The following is a 20,747-nucleotide window of genomic DNA, read 5'->3' on the forward strand; positions in this document are numbered from 1 at the left end:
GAAACAAGACCCCTTACTTGTCTATAGCTCATCAACTAGGCTAAACTGGTTGGTATCAAACTTGAGGGATTCTCCTGTCCCTGCATCCCCAGTTCCAGGATTGCCCGTGTGCCCCACAATGCACCTTTTCATGAGGTTGCCAGGAATTTAACTCAAACCCTCATGCTTAAATGAGAAGGACTTTTCAAACTGAGCCATCTTCACAGCCCTAGTAGTAGTGTTTTAATAATCAAATTGTTTTTCCCAAGTGTCTGCCTACTGCTGGCAGACAAGAAACAAACAGAACTATTTGTTTTGCTGTCTGTGTGTGAACTTAGAGCAAAGGCTAGTCACAGGAGGACTTCAAGAGTGATCCTGACACTCACCCCTTATTCACATTGTGATTTTTAGGTGGAGGAAACTGTGATGCCCTGTGCAGTTAAAAAAACGAGTAGCTGAGATTTGAATGGTGTTGTTGAGGGACTAGCAATGTCTACTGAAGCATAATAGCTTTATAATAGAAACCTCAAATCAACGGGAGCCTTACTGCCACTCAAAACTGACCTCTGAACATGTATAAGAAAAAAAAAGGAAAATGTCAGTTTACTTTTTAAAATGCTTAACACTGTTTTTAGCTCAGCTAAATATACAGTTGATTTTTTTCTGAAATATCAAAAAAAGGCACTATAATTTCATGACTATTTTCTGAGAATATGATCCCAGGCTCTTGACAGAAATCTTTGGTTCTTGTGAGGTTTGTGTTCCTAGGGTCGTGGCCCATGACGACACTGACAGCAAGACACCAGCTATCTTCTGAGCTCTGGACTGGACTTGGCTCCTAACTGTACTATACTACAACTGCCATTTCCTGCCGTGTAAATCTTGCTCACCCATTCTCACTGCTTACCTTTTCTGCAACGTTTCATCCACAGAGCACAAGTTATTCATGTCTTCCTTAGTGTGTCCCTTTGCCTAGGGAGGTAAATGAAACAGCGTTGCCTTTGGGGCTGTGGTGGTCTTTGGAATCACAGTCGTGCATCTGGTAAATGACCGAGCTGGGGCAAAAATCTGATGAGTTTCAGCTCTGTGCTCCATGTTCTTGCTGGCTAAGTGATTGAAGTGAGAGTCAGTGACGCTAGTGAGTGTTAGTGTGTAAAAGGGGAAGCCATTCCTTGGCCTTGCTCCAACTAGTTCATCTTCCCTCTGCAATGATGACCTCCTCACCCTTGGGAGTTCCTTCCTGATAACAGTGCCCTAAGTGCTAGCAGCAACTTCAGTATTGCTCTCATTTACGCTGGACTAGGCCCTCTTTGTCGCCAACCTATGCCAAAAAGTGATGGGATCATCTTGTTTCATGATAATTTCAGAGTGCATTCCCATAATGCCTTTCTGAGGACAAGCTAATATGACTAAGTTTGCAGAGCTACAGACTGGAACAAACAGAAAAGCTGTGCCCATTTGAAAACAATGCCTCTTATTCCACTTCAAATGCTGATCATGGGCAGGAAAAGGCCCATAATATCAAGAGGCACTGAAATCTATGCCATTGTGTAAAACTTGGTAGATTTTATGATACTGTGTAATTCGAATGGCAAATACTTCCACGCTGGGTGTGTCCTGCCTGACAGGAGAGATGACAGAGTCAGACAAGCTGTATTGTCATTGCTTCAACCCAGAGTTCCTGCTCTGCGTGGCTAAGGGAACATTCCTTAGTCTCTCTCTGTAGGCCTCACCTACAAGATGGGTTGTAAAGGTAGATACTGTATACAGGTGTTAAAGGGGGGGCTATTATTGAGGAGCTGATCTCAAGGGGCTTAGTAAAGTCTGGAGCAGTTCACCCCTCTTTCTATCTTGCCCTCTGACCCCCTCACCTTCTGCCCCTCCAATTACAGGTGCTCACTCCAAGCCTCCTGCTGTCAATAACATCTAAGTTGTAAACGAACAGTCTTTGGTGTCATCCCAAGTGGTTCAGATGAATGACCAATGCAGCCTTGCTTGTGATGGTGTTTGATCCATTTCACTGTGCTTGCTGACTGGGTTGACTCATGGTATTGTACCATCCTAGGTTAAGAATATTTGGTGAATTTGGAGACATCACGTTCTCAAAACTTTTCCTTTACCATGTGACCTTTCAGAATGTCTAAGACTACTGTGTTTTAACTTCTCAGCTTGTCTTTGTTAGAAGAATTTGACTGCAGCTGCAATGAGCTGGAATCTCTTCCTTCCACCATTGGCTACCTGCACAGCCTGCGAACCTTAGCAGTCGATGAGAATTTCCTCCCAGAGTTGCCCAGAGAAGTGAGAAACAAGCTGTTTTCTATCAGTTAACTTTCAATGACTCTGTTTCGAATTAAAATCATAACAGGTGCAATCGCAGAGTGGATGTATGAGTTGAGCTTTGAAAATATGTAGGCATTACTGTTTAGATAAATATATGCTAATTGTTTTTTTGAGTGGTACGCTCGACTAAATTTTACTAAAGATTAGTAAAAATATGTTAATCAATGCTAAGGGATGAAATCTTGAATCATTTATTTATTTTGCTTTTAAGAATTGCTATACACAGCACTAAGGATAATTGTATTTCTACTTCTGAAGTAAAAGCATGGATTTTACTATAAATATGTCTCTGAGGCTTGATGTTTTTTATAACATTATTTTAGTTTCTGGATACATGAAGAAATTCTTTTAATTTTATTTCTAAACTGGATTTTATTTTTTAATGTTCAGAAAAAAATGTAAAGTGTATTTCTAGTCCAAAGATTTCTACTAAAAATTTCCACAACAATAGAATAATAAGAAATATATCAGTATTTTAGAGTCAAAAATTATTAGTAAAAATAGCAAATGCCATGTAATGTGACATAAAATCAGGCTTGCTAAGGAACTGTGAAGAGTTAAATATGTGTGCTGTCCTGTCTTAAGCACAAGTATATTGGTAATCATGTAGAAAAATAAATGATTTGTGAAAACAGCAGGGCTACCAAGTGTTTAAAGATTTACACTATTTAAATAATTATTCTTAATATGTGAAAGAATATGAAATGTGCATTATCATCACATCTAAAATCATAAATCACTGTAAAGAGCAAGGTTATAAATGCAGATGTCAGTAAACACACTACATTACATGTGTTAAGAGACATTAAGATGGTAAGGGAATCTCTAGGCTAGGTGTGGTGGCACATTCCTACTGTCTCGGTGCTCAGAAGGATCACCACGAGTTCAAGACCAGCCTGACTAACATTGGGAGCCTTAGGTTAGCCTGCACTACAATGTGAGACACCATCTCAGGAGAGAGAGAAAGAGAGAGAGAGAGAGAGAGAGAGAGAGAAGAAGAAGAACTTATCTGTGGCCTAAATTGTTTTGTACACTAGAGAAACTAATATATAGTAACAGCATTTTGTGGTTCCTTTCTAAAACACACTTTTGTTTATTCTTCAAGAATTTCACATGGTAGACAGCCCAACATTGTAAACCCCGCTTTCTTTTGCCACCTACAGATTGGCAGCTGTAAGAATGTCACCGTTATGTCTCTACGCTCCAATAAGCTAGAATTTCTTCCTGAAGAAATTGGGCAGATGCAGAGGCTGCGAGTCTTAAATCTAAGTGATAACAGGTATGTAAATTGTTTAATAAAAGTAAATTATGGAGCCAGACGTGGTGGTACACACCTTTCATCCCAGAGGTCAGCCTGGTCTATATAGTGACAGGTAAGATTATCACTAGTCAGCTCTGATACAACGCCACAGGTTAATTCATTGCAGCAAGGATGGATATTTAGTCATATTTAGAGTAAGACAGACAAAAAAAGAGGGAAAAGAAGGATGAACCCTCTTCTTATGGTGTGTTATATTGGTAAGGGCTGGAAACAAACATGAAACTACAATTTGTCTTTTTTCTCATCTTGTCTATTAAAACAACTGTCTTCATAGGAATGGGAAGAGTAGATACTCGAGGGCTTCTGTCTTGACGCAGTGTCTTCAGAGCAGAGCGCCTAAGCCCCGTCCCTGTAACGTCTGTCAGATGAATGACAGTGTGAATAGCTCAGACTTGCACTGGGGTGGTCAGAGACCAGAGTTTAGGAAGTCATGAAGAATACTCACCAAAGTTTCATAATGAACACAAAAGTTTTCATTTGTTTTTCAGTTTCCTTTAGGAAAATAATATCAATTTAAAAAGAAACTACTGTCTTTGTAGTTAAGCCATGCTCCCAAGTAAGGAAATACAGTGTTTTATTATAAGGTCTGAGATTATTTTAATTATAAACCAAAGGGCAACGTGACAACACTGCTTTGGGTATTGAGACCCAGTCATGTCCTCCTCTGGCTTGGTGACCAGATTGGCAGAAGAGGAAATGCCCTGAATGCCACATCTGAGAAGGTCTTTGTTGAGATCTTTAAAGAAGTTCCTGTGAGCTAGATTAGGAAGTGTGATCATGGAAACTCCATAGAGAAATGGGCTTATACTGACTTCAATGGAATCACCATAGAAAGATGAATTCCTACGGCTTCACTAACACCACAAGGGAAGCATCACAAAATTCATTAAGTGAGGCTGAGTCCTTGTCAACCTAGAAAGAGAATCTTCATGACAAGCTATAGAAGTCTCTCCCAAATACTTATTTCCCTAAACATTCTGAGTGATTATATGGCAAACAAGCTTACCAAACATCACGAATGACCTATAATAGAAGTATTGATATGTTGGTGGCCTTTACCTAGCAAATCAAGCAAACTTCAACACTCACCAGGGGTCAGACACATTTGTGGATGCTGAGGAAGTATATGAATAAGACATCAGCGACTCACAAGGTCAAAAGAGAAAAAATCATACACATCCTGTAGTACAGCAACAACAACATAGCCATAATATTTCCATCTAATTAGCCCATCAGTGAATCAAGCTGGCGGAGGTAGACAATGCATAGTGAACTCTGAGGCCAACGTTAACACTGCCACAGAGAACAAATTGCTTACAGGACTTAAAGCAAGAAGCGCTATCGTAAGTAGTGAACCGTTGCAATTCTGTGTTTGAGATAAAATCATTTGACAGAGTGTGGCATTGTAGCTGGGAACAGGGACACTTTGCTCTGTCAGCTACAAGGTTGTGCCTCCACCAATGCCCTGCTCATCCATCTGAATCACCGGGGAAATACAAGGCAACACGGTCCCTGCTCTCCATCTCGTTCTTCCTTCCGTACAGCACATTAGGACTGCATCACAATGACTCCTCAAGGACATGCATGAACATGGCATGAATATTACACATGCTTCACTGATGTGAAACTCAATGGCAGCTTTGTATTTAACCGTGTATAATATCAAACATGCTATCCCACCCTATAAAACTTACTTCACAATTTCTAGTCCCCATGAATTTAAACAACTTGTGTGGGTAATTCCGTTTCTGCCAAGAAAGAATCATAAGTCAATACCTTATGTCCACAAATATTCATTCTTTTATAAGATTAGGTAGTCTCCCTAAGAATTCTACCACACACCCTTAACATTTACAGTGGTGGCCAACCTCTTTTCACATTTACTAAATTATTTGAAAATGCCTGATCATTTTTGGACATAAATTAAGTCCTTATTAATTATCGTAACATTTTTACTTCCTTTCTAAAAGTGCATTTGTCAATTGACTCATAGCATTCCAATATACAAAAGACTTACAGAAATTCCCATTACCAGTCAGAATGTATACTCGGGGATAAGCTGCTGAGGATGCCACTGTGGTTTTGCTGCTGTCTCTGAAGCTGAGAGGATGATGGTGGCTGAGGTAATCAGAATGTGCCGATCACCCACTGGCTCTGTGACACCAAGAAACACTGACTGGTACATTTGTCAGTCTGGCTTTCCAAAGGCGGGAAGCCACACTTTTATTGAATGCTACAGCCAAGGCCAAACTTCACAAAACTCCAAAATACTATTTTTAAAGATTCCTTCTTGTAATGCCTACTGTGCAATGTACAAGAGATGAAATTTCTGTAGATCAGCATCACTGTGGAAACTACGAAGTGATTTAGATGTAAGATATCGTGGCCCTTGCCCTTTTGGGAACTATAGTTTTGTGAGGATATCAGATAATAAACAAATGACTGTAAAAAAAAATAGTCCCATATAAAAGCTGTGAAATAGTCTGCGTAGGCAAGTGCAAGCCAGTCTGAGACTAGACTGAAGGAAGGAAGCAATTGGGACCCAGAGAAACCTTTCCTATGAGAAATTTAAGCACTGAAGAACTGTGGGATTTAATCAAGTGAAGCAGAGTAGGAAGAATATTCCAGAGAGGACCAAGCTGAAATTTCACCTGAGTTGGTAGAACATCATTGTGCACTCCAGCTATGAGAAAAGGAGAATCAATGCTGGGATATGAGAACAGCTTTAGGGGTATTAAGATTTTATTTTTATTTTATTTATTTGGTTTTTCGAGACAGGGTTTCTCTGTAGCTTTGGAGCCTGTCCTGGAACTAGCTCCTGTAGACCAGGCTGGCCTTGAACTCTACATGGCCTTGCGCCACCACTGCCCGGCTTATTTTTTCCATTTGTGTGTGTGTGTGTGTGTGTGTGTGTGTGTGTGTGTGTGCGTGCAAATTTGTGAAGATTTACTGAAGTTGGAGTTAAAAACAGTTGTGGGCTGCCTGGGATGAGGACTGTGAACTGAACTCATGTTCTAGGGGGAGCAATAAGTTCTCTTAACTAAGGAGTCATTTCTCTAGTATTGGGGTGCACACTGCTGAGCCTGACCATGGGTACTAACAGGATTTTTGTTTTATTTAAATACTGTGGAAAGTATTTGAAAGATTAGAAAGATTTTTGTTGTTTTGGGCCTGGGAGATGGCTCAACAGATAAAGGCACTTGCCTTCAATCCTGTTGATCTGTGTTTGAACCCAGGACCTACATGGTGGAAGGAGAGAGAAAAACCCGGAAGTTGTCCTCTGGCTTCCACATGCTCACATGCACAGAAATACATGCACATATGCACATACAGACACACACACGCAACACGCACGCACACACAAGCACACACACTAATGAATAACAAAGAAGATTTTCATTCTTTTAAGATTGTTTAGGCACTCCAGAGAAAGAATTGAAGAGAGCAATGAATCAACATAGTAGCGTGTCTAAATATTCTTAGAAATGAGTTTAGCTGTCTGTGTCTATGCTATGAGACATCTCTTGTCTCTGCAGGTTGAAGAATTTACCATTCTCGTTCACCAAACTCAAAGAACTTGCAGCATTGTGGCTTTCTGACAATCAGGTAAAAAAAAAAAAACTTTTGTGCCCTGAGTTATCATGTTCCTTAGATGAAGTGTAATTGAAACTTTGGATTACTGAGTCCCCGTAGATACACTTGACAACTATTCTAAAATATAGATTCCTTATGCCTGGAGGAGAGTTTTGCACAAAAGTCCATCACATACTGCGTTGGTGAAACAGTGCCATGGTCTTCATGCTCCTCAAACACCTCTGTTCCATACCTAATTCACTGTCAAAGACCCAACATACAGATGATGGTTTGTTGGCTTTTCAGCTCCTGGTGGTGCACACATCCTTAGAGGGCACACCTTAATTATAGCTCTGAAAGTAAAAACAGAAAACCCATTACCACAATTCCCACAAGAGGGAATTACCAGCCGCTATCTTCCTTTTCCCTCACTGTTTTTAATTATGATCAACTTAATTCTAAAACTTTATTCAGGACCTTTGCTGATATACTGATAGCTATCTTCAGTATTTTTGTGGTTATCTTGATATTTTTATATACTCATGAAAATAGAGTATAGTGGAATCAGAAGTTGCATGTTAATGAATAATTTTATTAACTGGAAAATAACAGGAAACAGAGAGGTGTCTGTGAGTCATGTCAGTAGAATGTAATACTAATTATTTTTTCTAGTATTTCTAAATATTTGAAACCCTTACCCCAAAATATAAATGGCCAAATAAAAACAATGCACCTTCAGTTCAATATATCAACATTCCCTGGGCACCAAGTTCCTATTTCTAGTTATTTGGGGACTTTTATTACAAACTAAAAATGACTCCTACAAATTTAGAGTGTTAGCATAAGAGTGTTGTATTTCTTCAGTTAATCACAGCTCCTGCTTTCATCAGCTGGTATACAGTTGGATTGTCATTGAAGCTTACCGATGGTTGTTTCCAGAGTCTGTGGACTCTGCTGTTGGGATGGTAGCCTTACACTGTGGGAATTGCTGCAATGTGTCTAGATAGCTTCATGAAACCCTTGTTTATTTCCTATTGGTAAATGGTATTTACCTATTCTTATGAAAATAATACCTATTCTAAAAGCCTTTAAAGATAGTATTTCTGATATCACATTTGTGATGAACAATAAAATACAGCATAAACATCAGATATGTGTGCAGCTTTTATTCATATGTGGGGTGTGCCTTGCTCAATGTGAGCAGTGCAAGTACCACGCATTAGTCTGGACCACACCCTGGGAGAAGGAAGGCATGCTCCAGACAACACTAAACCCTCATTCAGTTGAACAGTTTAATACTCTCTTGCCTCCTCAAGATTAGAACTGAAGTGCTCAGTTGACTATGTTTTGATAAACTTTTAAAGAGTACACTAAAGAAGACCAAACATCGCAAAAATCTTAAAATCTGAAAAGAGTCCTCAGCAATATCTATGGTATGTCATCTTATCCAGTCATCTCTGAGAGGTCAGACTATTAGCTATTTCCTCATATAAAATCTTGACTAATTTGTTCATCTAACTGGTGCTCATTGCTTCCAGTCCAAGGCCCTTATACCTCTACAAACAGAAGCCCACCCAGAAACCAAGCAAAGGGTACTGACCAACTACATGTTTCCCCAACAACCCCGTGGTGACGAAGGTAGGTTGTCTTCAGATTCACTCTTTAATTTTTAATGATGTTGCAGGGGAGAAAAGGAGTTTTTAATTCTAATTTCTGTTCAGAAATACTGGCTTACAGGCAATAAAAGAAAACTCCATAGCACACCATCTGGGAGTTTGAGTCTCGGTGCTGTAATATTTTAAGATTCCAAAGGCCAGGCTCTTTCCAGAGATAGCTCAGCTTGCAAAGCGCTTGTCTTACGAACATGAGAACCTGAGTTTAGTCCCCATAATCTCAATGCTGGGAGCAGAGACAGGAGAGGAGGATGTCTTGTGCTTGCTCTTCAGTCAGCCTAGCCTAATTGGTGAGACTTAGTTCCAAATGAGAGAGCCTTTTCCAAAAATTAAGGCAGAGCTCAAATGAAGAGGAGACCTAATGCTGATCACTGGGCTCCACTTGCATGTGTATACACATGTACCCAAACACACATGAACATACAGGCACACACACATACACACGCAAGGAAAAGTATAGCTCATGTGAGAATAATGTAAACACTCTAGAGTTAACTTCTTCTTTAAGGGTTAGACTGCAGGGAATGGGACCTGGTCACCAAATGTGGTACCCAGCGACTGGCAGCACAAAGAAGGAGTTCGGAGCTAAAGAAGGACTGGCTGGAGAGGATCTTCTCTTGTGCTCGTATATTACAGAGCATATTTTAAAGATCAGGACAACAACCTTGGACCCCTACATGCGAATTAGTCATAGGACTTGACTTACAATAATGACATTTTTTCCATTACATTTTTTTGTCTTTATGTTGAGATTCCCTATGCAATGTCAACAGTTATGATCAAAAAACACTTCGTAAAAACCTAAGCCTGTTACAATAAGCCTTCTGGCCTAGGATCACTATTATACAAAGCTTTAAAAAGCATTGCTTTTTCCTGTTTGAAACAGGGCTGTCTGGCTTGTGTTCTCAGGAGCCATGCAGAATCATGGGGGTTCTATGACAATGAACCCACTTTAATGCAGCCACAGATAAACCCATCCTGTCTGAGAACTATTTGCTTGTGTGTTCTCATTTTCAGGAGTAATGATGATAAACAGCTTTAGTCTTTGACTTCCAGATGTAAATGAATCACTGTAGGAGATGTAAAGATACTTTTATTAAAAGTTTTGACTTGCAGAAATAGAAAAGGGGAAGGTTGTTTGGAAAAGTAATTTTCACATCTGAATAAATTGATCTTTTGATTTTATAAGAGAAATGCCACCAGAGTTTTGTATCATAAAGAACCAAATAAGGACTGTTCTATTAGCCTAAATTTATTTTCTCTTCTTCATGACATCCCTGGGTTTCAAAATAATGTAAAGAAAAGATAAAGAATAACCCAGATCCACAAGGCATCCTTGGGATCTAGTGTGTCACCTAAACCCCTGGTCAGTTCCCAGGTATGAGGTCAGCAGTCAGGTGACCTAAGATGAAAAAGCGTTTGCCTTTGCTGTCTTGAGTTTTCTGTTTGTTTTTCTATTGAGGACATAAAATTTGGTGTAATTACTGAAAAGTAATTCTTAAGCTTCAACCCAGCCAGTCAACTTTTGTCTGTGGAAAAAGAAAATAATAAATGAATTTTAAGAATCCTGTAAGACAGAGAAATATGCAACAAAGCAAAATTCTTTGGGAAAGGAGTTAGCCTCAGCTAAGCACCTGTTATTGGGCTTTCACGCAATTTTCCCTATTGTGTTACAAAGCAGGTGCCATTAGACAACATTTTGATGTAAATTAGAGATTTTATAAATCATCTTCCCTGCTTATTTGAGGCACATTTAAGGGACTTGAAAACACGGCATTAAAACTGAATTCTCCATGTATTCGCTACCTTAAAAATGAGGTTACTCTATTCACATGCACACAAAGAACCAACAAGAATGTCAGATTATTGGGTACTTGTTGTGTAGTATCTTGCTTTGTTTCAATGTGACACGGGCTCCGTAGTCACCCACACATGGAGTAGGACCTGGGACCTGAGAGACCTGGGGCAGAACCTGAAGACTGACAGCTTCTTCAGGATTAGAGAGATTGAAATGCTTCATCCAGTCTCCAGGCTGCTACTGTTGGCCCAAGGGAACCCATTCCTATGCTAGGAAATTTCCCAACCCTCATGACTAACAGTAAATACAGATGACATAAGACACACGGAGAAGAATGTTCTGCTTTCCTGTCCTTCCTGCTCTCTCCTTCCTCTTCCTCAGTATCTCTTCCCGACCCTTTTAAATGTATTTATTGTATTCATTGGTGGTGCTTGCTCTCTCTTTTTGCATACTATATTAAACTTTATTAAATGCATCGTGTATGTAAAGGAAAAGAAAAGCATTAATACTTTGGACTCCGTAGATTTCCAGTCAGACAGCGACAGCTTCAACCCCACCCTGTGGGAGGAGCAGAGACAACAGCGCATGACTGTTGCCTTTGAATTTGAGGATAAGAAAGAAGATGACGGAAGTGCTGGGAAAGTTAAGGTGAACTTTTGGCCTTTGTTTCTCTTGTTGTTCTGTCTGTCCGCTGTTACTATTCAGACAGAGAAGGGATCCACTAAGTGACCTCTCCGGAAGGTCACAGTCATTTTCTAGTCTCGTGAAGATACCCCTATCTAGAGGGCAAGTGTTTGGGCAGCATTGGTGTGATTCAGATTGAGACGAATGTCCCAGTTCCGACTGAGCAAGTCTGATTTGTACTTACACTCCCCGATATAACAACTTGCGAGAGATTCAAGCTGAAAGTGAGGGAAACTCTAGGTGATGAACCTCGCCTAAATCTTCTTTCATCTGTAACGCTGCAATGATCCTTTTAGTCACCGGGCCAGGCCCCGTGCAGACAATACCAGCCAAAATACGTATTTGTGGAAGAAACGCTGATTGGCGGGTTACAGTGGCACTGCATCCCTTAAGTCTTCTACATGGTTGGGGTATTTGAAAAGAACTTCTGTTTCTCTAAGTTTGGGTGTTAAAAAAAAAAGGTGAATCACAGGTGAAGATGTTTAGGCAAAACAACTTCTTTATTTTAACTGCATTTTTAAGAAATCTTTTGTTGTGACTAATCTGAGTGAAGAAACAAGGTTACACATTTAAACATATATTTTCCATTATTTAAATTCTCAAATATTAGAATTAGCTGAGATTTCATTAACACTTAACGTTATATCATGATGGCACCTTGAATCTCTCGTCGATTTTTATATTATTTGTGTAATTTTTCAAAAACATCATGAATACTAACAGCTTTCACTTGTAGTGACTAATGACCTAAGTAACTATATATGCACTTTATTAATAAATCAAGATTGTGTGGTGTTCCCTGTCCCCACCTTGCCCCGTTTTCTAAATGTTACTTCTTAAACCATTATTCGTGATGACTGTGTCATTACTGAAAACTCAAAATGGAGTCATAAATCCAAAATGACATACTTTCTTTTAAAACTTTTGGTTGAAGAAACATTTATGGATGATTGACTATTGCAATCTTATGACCACAGAGACACGTTTTAAAACTTGTGAATTTTCAGAAAATAATTTTGCTAAATTTGATACAAACCTTTAAAACAATTCAGTTCCCCTCTTCGGGGATTTTGTGTTAAATCAAGATCCAATGGGTGATGCATTCTGTCTTGGACTCTTGATTCATTTTTATATTTCATTGAATTGTCAAAATAACTACATGTTTCCTCTTAAAAATATATAGTCAAGGATCAAAAGAAAATACATTTAATATGCTCCCTAGACGTGTTTATAAAATCATGAAATATAGAAATGGAAACAAAAATTTAATAACCCTGTTTGTGTGCTCTGTGGTTAGTATGCTCATAATGGGTTCCATATGCTTTAGCGTGGTTTGATTTTTCTCTGCATTTTTTACATTCACTTTATTTGCATTTTGGTAAAACAATATGTTTTTCCAAAATCTCCAACTACTTGACTAATTTGGCTGTTTCCGATGCTATTGGCTATCAGACAAATTAGAGGAGAAACACCCGTAAGTACATCATCGTGGGAGATGATGAATGGAACACCCTGGGGTCTTACTAGTTCACCCTCTTCTGGTTCATTACATGTACATTAAAGTTAGCACCATTTTAATTTTAATTGACCTGAAATTTAAAAGGGAACCACAGGCCTATGCCATCAGCTTTGGATGGGAAAAGCATACGAAGTCCTGCCTGGAGTGTGTACAGTGAGTGTGGATGCTGAGCTGTGTGAAGACGTTGCCACCCGTGGCTTCGTGTTATGCTGTTTGATTACATGGAGTTAAACTTCATTGTTTTAAATGCATTGTCCAGAATGAAAGAAAAAGCTATCCAAGGGTAGAAAATGATCAAGCAAACATGTTGCTGCAGCGCTCCTGTTTCTCTCAGAAAATGGAGATTCCTTCTCCCACAGGCTCTCTCCTGCCAAGCCCCCTGGGACAGGGGCCAGCGTGGGATTACTCTCCAACCTGCCAGGCTGTCTGGCGATTGCTGCACACCATGGGCCAGGTGTGATCAGCAGATCCAAGATATGCCCGTCCCCCAGAGTGACCCCCAGCTGGCATGGGGTTGTATAAGTGGCCTCCAGCAGGAGAGGAGCATGTGTGCTCCCTTGCCAGTGGCTGCACAGTCCACCACTCTTCCCTCTCTAAGTGGCAGACAGGTAGGCCTAGGTGTCTGGGGTAGGAGAAGCCCAGTAGAGGCTCCCTTGGAACAGTGCTTTATGGGGTATGTGCTGCATGACTAGGGGTGAGAACTGTTGTTCGCACAGCAGCCTTCGGACTGCCGGTGTCTGAATCGATTTATCTCTATTGACACTGGCAAAGGGTGGGGAGCCTGAGCCAGAGGGCGGGGACTTCAATTTAAGGTGCCTTTTCATGGGGTAGCTGGCATGGCTTTGAAGTTGGGGCTTTGCTTTTGTTTACTATTCTTTGGCTCTTTAATTTAACGTGTGGGGATACGGCCAGTTGTGCAGAACGCTGACCAGGCTTTGGAAGTGATTGGAATTGCCCTGTGAACAAGCACGCTTCTCAGGGTCAGCTCGGGGGAAACTGGATAAAACCTGACTTGAAAACACAGACGTTGAAATTGAGATTTGCTGGGAGTGGACTCTGAGCAAACAGAGACTTCTGTTCAAAAGCAGCAATGTCCCTTAATCTGAAGATTCAAATTTTATGAATTCCTGTAAGAGAAGTGGGGTTCGGGAGTCACGGCAGAGAGGGATTCCTTTTCTCAGGGCTGGGTGTCTAAGAGGAGAAATGATAGAAGGAAAACTACATAGGAACACTGTGTTTTTATAAACGTTGCCACCCACATGTAATGGACTAGATTCTCATTCTATGTCTTATATTCTTTCCACAATATAAGACAAGCTGAGAATGCACCTTCCTGACTAAAACTGCCCTGTTTCCTTTTATGTAAAATGTACCCACTAATTTCTAGAATAATTTGATATCTAATTATCACTGCAAAACTCTATTGTTTCTCTTACTGGAATTTACAATCAAATTCAAATTTAATGGCTATGTAAAGTATATTATATTATGCGTCTATAATATAATATATGAGAAACAGTTCTGTCTGAATCCAAGACACCATTTCTGAATGCCAACACTATTACAAGTAATTCTTTCTTTACTGTACTTTTGGGGTCTCCAATGCGTTGAAGCTGCTATTTGCATTTATTGTACTTCATTTAGATATTAAAAGTCTTGTGAAGCATTTTATCTCACAGAATTAATATATATATATTAGTAAAAATCTTGCATTCTAATACAATGTGTGACATGAGCAAATACTTTATAGTGAGTGACAAATTTAACACCATTATCAGAATGAATTCTGTAGATTTTCCCACCTCTGTATGTCAGAAATTCACTTACGTTTTATATCATAATAGGATGGGGAATGTTTCTATCCCAGGTGTTTACAAATAAAGAAACTGCTTTTAAGTATGAATGCTCCTGAACCAGTAAAATAACTCTTTGTGGCCATGCTGGCCCACTTCTGAAATACTGAAGGCAGGAACTAAGAAGGAAGGGTATCAATATGTCTATGAAGAGCTTAAAATAGAATTGGGCTATAAAACACAGTTTTACTTTGAAAGAGGTTACAAATTAGAATTACTTAGCTTTATTTCTTAAATTGAAATTATCTTATTGTTTAACAACAAAATTAAAATTTTACTTGCAAAGTACCTTTTCCACAAGGTTACACAAGTCCATGTCATAGTACATCAGAGAATACCTCTTAAGTAAACCACAGCAGTGTGATGTAAACCTTAGAATCCAGAAGACTTAAGTTTTAACATGACTGCAGAGAAAAGTTAACCAGTCCCACACTGACACACCCTCCATAAAATCACAACTGCTTTCTAAAAGTTAAACATACAGGGAGCTGGAGAGATGGCTCAGTGGTTAAGAGCATTGCCTGCTCTTCCAAAGGTCCTGAGTTCAATTCCCAGCAACCACATGGTGGCTCAAAACCATCTATAAAGAGGTCTGGCGCCCTCTTCTGGCCTTCAGGCATATACACAGAATACTGTATACATAATAAATAAATAAATAAATGTTTTTTAAAAAAAGTTAAACATACAATTCCAAATTTATAACATTCTGCAGTATGTAGTATTTCTCATTCTATATACATGTTTATTTGTATTAAAATGTATAGGAATAGTTATAAATATTATCGCATATTATATGCTTAATCAATAATAAATTAATTATGCTATAAAGCATTCAGTGTCATGCCTGGAACATGGAGAGCGCTGAGTAAGGGCTGCTCTATACAACCTGAAAGAGAGACTCAGCATTGAGTTAGACATGTCGGGCAGAGTCTACATTACCAAAGGGACTCAGAGCTTTCAAATAAACAAGTCAACTCTGACATGAAAAACAAGATCAAGCGGCGTGTTGTGGCGTTCACCTTAATCCCAATAATAAAGAGGCTGATGCAGGAGGATTTAAAGCATGAGACCAACCTGAGTTACAAACTGAGATCTCTGCATCAACAATACATTTTAAGGTACTTCACATTTGTGCCACCTTAGTTCTGAATAAACGCAAGTACATGAGAGAGGCACTGGATTTCCATTGTTCATAACCGGAAGCAACAGACTAGGGGCCAGTGTCTCCTCAGAGGTACACCCACAGCTTGAATTGATACTTCATGAACCCAAGCCCAGAGTTCTGTGAGAAGAGTAGTAAATGGGGGCAAAGTGGTTATTTTCTGGATGGAGCAAATTCAAGTTTAGTGATTCCTAAAGATTCCCAAATTTGGCAAAGAGCCATCCTAAGGGGGAAAAAATATAAAATGTTCCATATAAATAAATAATTGAACAGCAACCATCCATCGCCTTGAATGTAACAGTCAGATGGATAGTTGAAGCTTTGTGACGCATGTGTTTCACATTTAAATACTTCCACAACATTAGAATAACCAAACTAAGGAAACTACCACATCAAGTTGCTTTTAGTGACCAACTGTGCACGCTTATCCACACCACGTCTGTGTAGTGGCCGTAAACCATGTGGCGTGAAGAAGCATAGAACTTAGGGAAGAACAGGGCAGATATCTCCTACCTCAGATCAGGAGAGCATGTCACTGCTGAGGACATTTGAGCTGCAAAGAACTTCTATTTAGCGCCCTACTTTAGACTCCTTTTTAAACAATCTACCACTAGCTATTAAAAGAAAAACAATGCTTTTAATTGGCCAGATGGGCAGTCCACCCTACAATTCACAATTTATAAATGTAGATTCATAGGGTATTTTTTTTACTTTTAGCCCCTTGATATTAAATACCTTTAAACAAGTTCAACACTGTAGCTTAAAAGTAAATATAATAAATATAATTCGGAACTAATGTTTCTAACGTGGACTTAAAGTGCAAATCCCTGCGTATGTACATCCCAGTGTACCCTGGCTAGAAGACGTTGTTGTTCAGTGTTTACTGAAGAATACACTATAATTCGACTTCCTGGAACATATTAGTATTAAACCATAAAATCTCACTTTTTCTCATGAAACCCAATTTTACCTTGGGTTCTTACAGCGTTGACCTTTATTTATTTGGTCTATTCTCATTTATTTGAGAACATTAAAAAAAATAGATTACAGTTACCCGAGTTAAACAAAAAATGATGTTTCTCTGCATTCCAAATATGTACTGAAAAATAATTGTATGCTTTTAATGTCAAAAAATTTTTTTAAATACATTGAAGCATCCAATTCTGTTATCTTGTTAGGGTAACAAGCCACAGTGAATCCTAAGAGTAACAACATTGGTGAATTTGCTAAATGAGCAGATTAGCAAAAGTGTTTGAGTCCTTCATTCTCTCCAGCTTCTCCTACCTGCCATGGACCAGATGGGGAGTCCCTGCCTCCGCCTGGCTGCCTTCCTCCGTTCCCACCCCTTCCTCCCTCATTCTCTTCCACCTTCTCTGCTCCCACCCTCCACCCTCACACGCCTGCGGTCCACAAGACATACCACAACCACTCAAGCCATTCCATGTTAAAAAGTTGATTCTACTCAGATTCAAACTGACACAGTTATTGGCACAAGTCAAACTGGGCACACCTATCTCTTTTGGTGAGTTCATTCAGTCAACATGAATGACTATTGAATCTCTTTTAAATATGTAATAATTAATACTCTCATGGTAGAATATTCTACATATAAGAAATCAGTATTAAGAAGAGTCCTTCAGTGTGTTCTTGAAAGTTAAGATTAACACCTGCAAATGAATGAAAAAATATCTGGATAACAGCATCCAAAACATGTACATTTGCCTAAACATATTTTTAAGAAGTGATTTTTTTTTATCTTTATATAATCTGTTACTCAAGAAGCATATGACCTATTAGTGTAAAACACAAGTGTGAAAGCCACCACAGAGAATTTTTCTGAAGTCTTAAAAAGTATAAGCTACCCTCCCTTTTGACAGTGCGTGCTAGCTATAAACCTGGGCTAACACCTGTTTGGCTTTTTTATTGCTTCACTCTGCTTGTAAATCTTGTGAGGTCTCCTCCCTCCCAATACCTGCACTGAACTCCAAAGGCATTCTCATTATGGAAATTATTAAATTTCAAAATTATTAAATACCAAAGATAGTAAACTTCTAAGATGTAATGTAACTGGTAATCCGTTGTTCCATTTTTATGACATTAGCAGTCACTTAAGAGTCTTATTTACTGCTATTTCACTCATCAAAAGATACAGTATATTCTAAAGAAATCATTGATGATGTCTGAGGATGTGAAGGAGTCGGGAACAGGAGTCAAGCCCCACTCCTCACATCAAGGGCAGTTCCCTGGGCAGCCCAACACTCACTGTACTGCATTTGTTTTTGATGAAGCTTGTACCATGGAGTAGCTTGGTGAACATGCTTTCTGAAGTCGTTTTTATGTTCGATTTCTTTTTATAAACTTCTAGGTTGAAATAAACCTAAAACGCTATCCAACTCCTTACCCAGAGGATTTAAAGAATATGGTAAAATCTGTTCAAAATCTGGTGGGTAAGCCAAGCCACGGAGTGCGAGTTGAGAACCCAAATCCAACAGCTAACACGGAGCAAACTGTGAAAGAAAAGTTTGAGCACAAGTGGCCGGTGGCCCCAAAGGAGATTACAGTGGAGGTATTTGGAGGTTATTGGTAATTGCCAGTGTGGTTTGACTTTTAGGCTTCTGGGTGATAATGTTTCTTCTAACTGAGTTGATCGCTTTAGTAAGCGAATTACACATTATTTCCTCAAATAAAAACGACTCTTTTTTGAGATATGAGGGTTACGTCTAGTAAATCAAGAATGAGTACCACCATCATGGCCAAAATGATTACTATGTCATTAATACATGCAGCGGCTCATCTGCTGCCTCAGCTAGCCAGGATGTTATATCCATGAAAATGGTGACCATCCCAAGTCTTATCTGATCATCTGCTGGGGAAACTAATGGGACATTTTCACAGTAAAAGTCCTACTAAGTTTACCATGATTTGGGGGTTTTTTAGTTTGTTTGTTTTTTGGGGTTTTTTTTTTTTTTTTTTTTTTGGTTTTTCAAGATAGGGTTTCTCTGTGAAACAGTCCTGGCTGTTCTGGAACTCTCTCTGTTTTTTTTTTTTTTTTTTTTTAATATTTTCGTGTCTGAGTTTCAGCCAAAAAAAAAAAATGTTTTTTAATTAAAAAAATAAAAACTCAGGCTTGTAGGATCCAACCATGAGAAGTTTGTTCTCTATGCTTGAGAATAAACTACAAACTCTGCCTTATTGATTTGTATGGTCTGAAAAGAATTCAACTACATTCTGCCACCTCGACTATCTCATCAATCCCTCAACTAATTAGCTGCATCTTTTACTCCACTAGAAACACAGAAGAGTGAGCATGTCTGGTCCACATTCTCTAAAATCTAGACTGACAAAACTCTTTTACAAATCTGCGTCTGAACACCAACTGTATAAGTAGCATTGTGCTAAACACTGTGAGAGGGATAAAATGATGAAAACGTGGACCAGGCTCCCAGGTGATTCAAAGCTAAACTGGAGAAACAGGTGAAGTGATCACATGATCTCTTGTCCTGTATTGAGGCTGAAGCATACATTAAAGATGGCGTGATTCCCTTAAAACAGGAAGCAGTGGAGCACATTACCAACAGAAAGAAGACCTTGAGCAAAAAGCAACCGTAGACACTTGGGAGGCAGAAACAGGAAGATGGTTGGGAGTTGAAGGCCAGCCTAGGACACAAAGTGAGACTATTGTAAAACCAAAACAAAGCAAAAACAGTTGTAGATTGCAGACCCCCCTGAAAGAGAAGTACACTTTCATACCTAAGGGAGTAACACCTGGAGTGTTGGAGGGAACACCAGCGCACCTGAAGAAGTAAATCTCAGCTTAGTTTTCTTTTCTTTGCCTTCTAAGTGTCTCTATGCTCCCTTTTCCTTGTGATACCACATTCCCATCTAAGATACTAGAACAATACAAACAGGAAAGGAAGAAATATTTAGCAAGTGCACACACACACACTTTGTATTTAAACTTCACGGAATCATATATTAATATCCTTTGTTACATTGTGGTTATGAAAACCTAAAAGTGAGTAAATTCACTACAAATGTAAGAAAATTCTATAATTGCTTAATTTGGGAATTTGGGATGTAAAAAGGGAGAAAAATGTCTGTGATTACAAATTTAATAATAACTCCATGATAGATAAAATGAAGCTAAAGTCTCCTGAAAAATGTCTCCATATAAAGAACACACCAAAAATAATATATCCAAAATTAAATTTTGCATTTCTTCCCCAAACTTGTTTCCACTTCTGCCCTAACCTTAATCAGATTTCACGACATTGACTACCAGCTCTTTGAGGCTGGAAATTGGAGCAATAATTTCTTCTTTCTCTTCACTCCTTATCCCTTCCAAATAGTTTCCCCAACCTGAACGTTTTCACCTGTGTTTCCAGTAACTCTGTCAGCATTGCTACAAAGCCATTGTCTCCTTGCTTTACATTGTTTCCAGCCTCCTTGTTGCCTTGGCAACCCTTTTCCTAAAAAGAGTGCAAATCGAATCGTTCCCTTGGTAATAGCTTCTTAGTGCTGGGAGAAAGGCCTGAGGTCCTTCATTAGTGAGACAGGCCACAATGGAAGCTGACTTCCAACTCAGTGTTCACCGTGAACCTCCGCATCCCTTTCTTAGGCTTCTTCATCCGCTGACGTGATCTCTGTGAAAAGAAATTCCACAGGAGATTTCAATATTTTCTTTGAAATCGAGACTCTGCATCTTACTTTTAGCCTACTGCAGGCAATCATCGTCCTCTTGAAGAGAGTTGAATGAAGGGCATTTTATTCAGTGTTTGTGGACAACCAAGTATCCTACTAATTACGAAAACTTAGCATTTGTTTTATATTTTGCATCCATATATA

General features: G+C 39.1%; 1 protein-coding gene across 6 annotated transcripts in view; it reads left to right on the forward strand.

Moving 5' to 3' along the window:
* Positions 1 to 20,747, forward strand: part of Lrrc7 (leucine rich repeat containing 7) — a 417,668-nt gene that overhangs the window by 310,059 nt on the left and 86,862 nt on the right. For 5 of the 6 annotated variants that reach the window (XM_041664566.1, XM_041664138.1, XM_041664412.1 and 2 more), the window contains exons 12-18: positions 2,148 to 2,277; positions 3,483 to 3,598; positions 7,177 to 7,246; positions 8,752 to 8,851; positions 11,208 to 11,332; positions 13,247 to 13,495; positions 18,268 to 18,468. In XM_041664566.1, coding sequence (XP_041520500.1) covers positions 2,148 to 2,277; positions 3,483 to 3,598; positions 7,177 to 7,246; positions 8,752 to 8,851; positions 11,208 to 11,332; positions 13,247 to 13,495; positions 18,268 to 18,468 — 991 coding nt within the window. The remainder of the gene's footprint in view (positions 1 to 2,147; positions 2,278 to 3,482; positions 3,599 to 7,176; positions 7,247 to 8,751; positions 8,852 to 11,207; positions 11,333 to 13,246; positions 13,496 to 18,267; positions 18,469 to 20,747) is intronic. The other variant, XM_041664478.1, reaches the window with a different exon arrangement.

Source organism: Microtus oregoni, unplaced genomic scaffold (genome assembly GCF_018167655.1).
Source record: "Microtus oregoni isolate MIOR12 unplaced genomic scaffold, Mior012 000000F_ref0000247, whole genome shotgun sequence".
Classification (NCBI taxonomy): Eukaryota; Metazoa; Chordata; class Mammalia; order Rodentia; family Cricetidae; genus Microtus; species Microtus oregoni.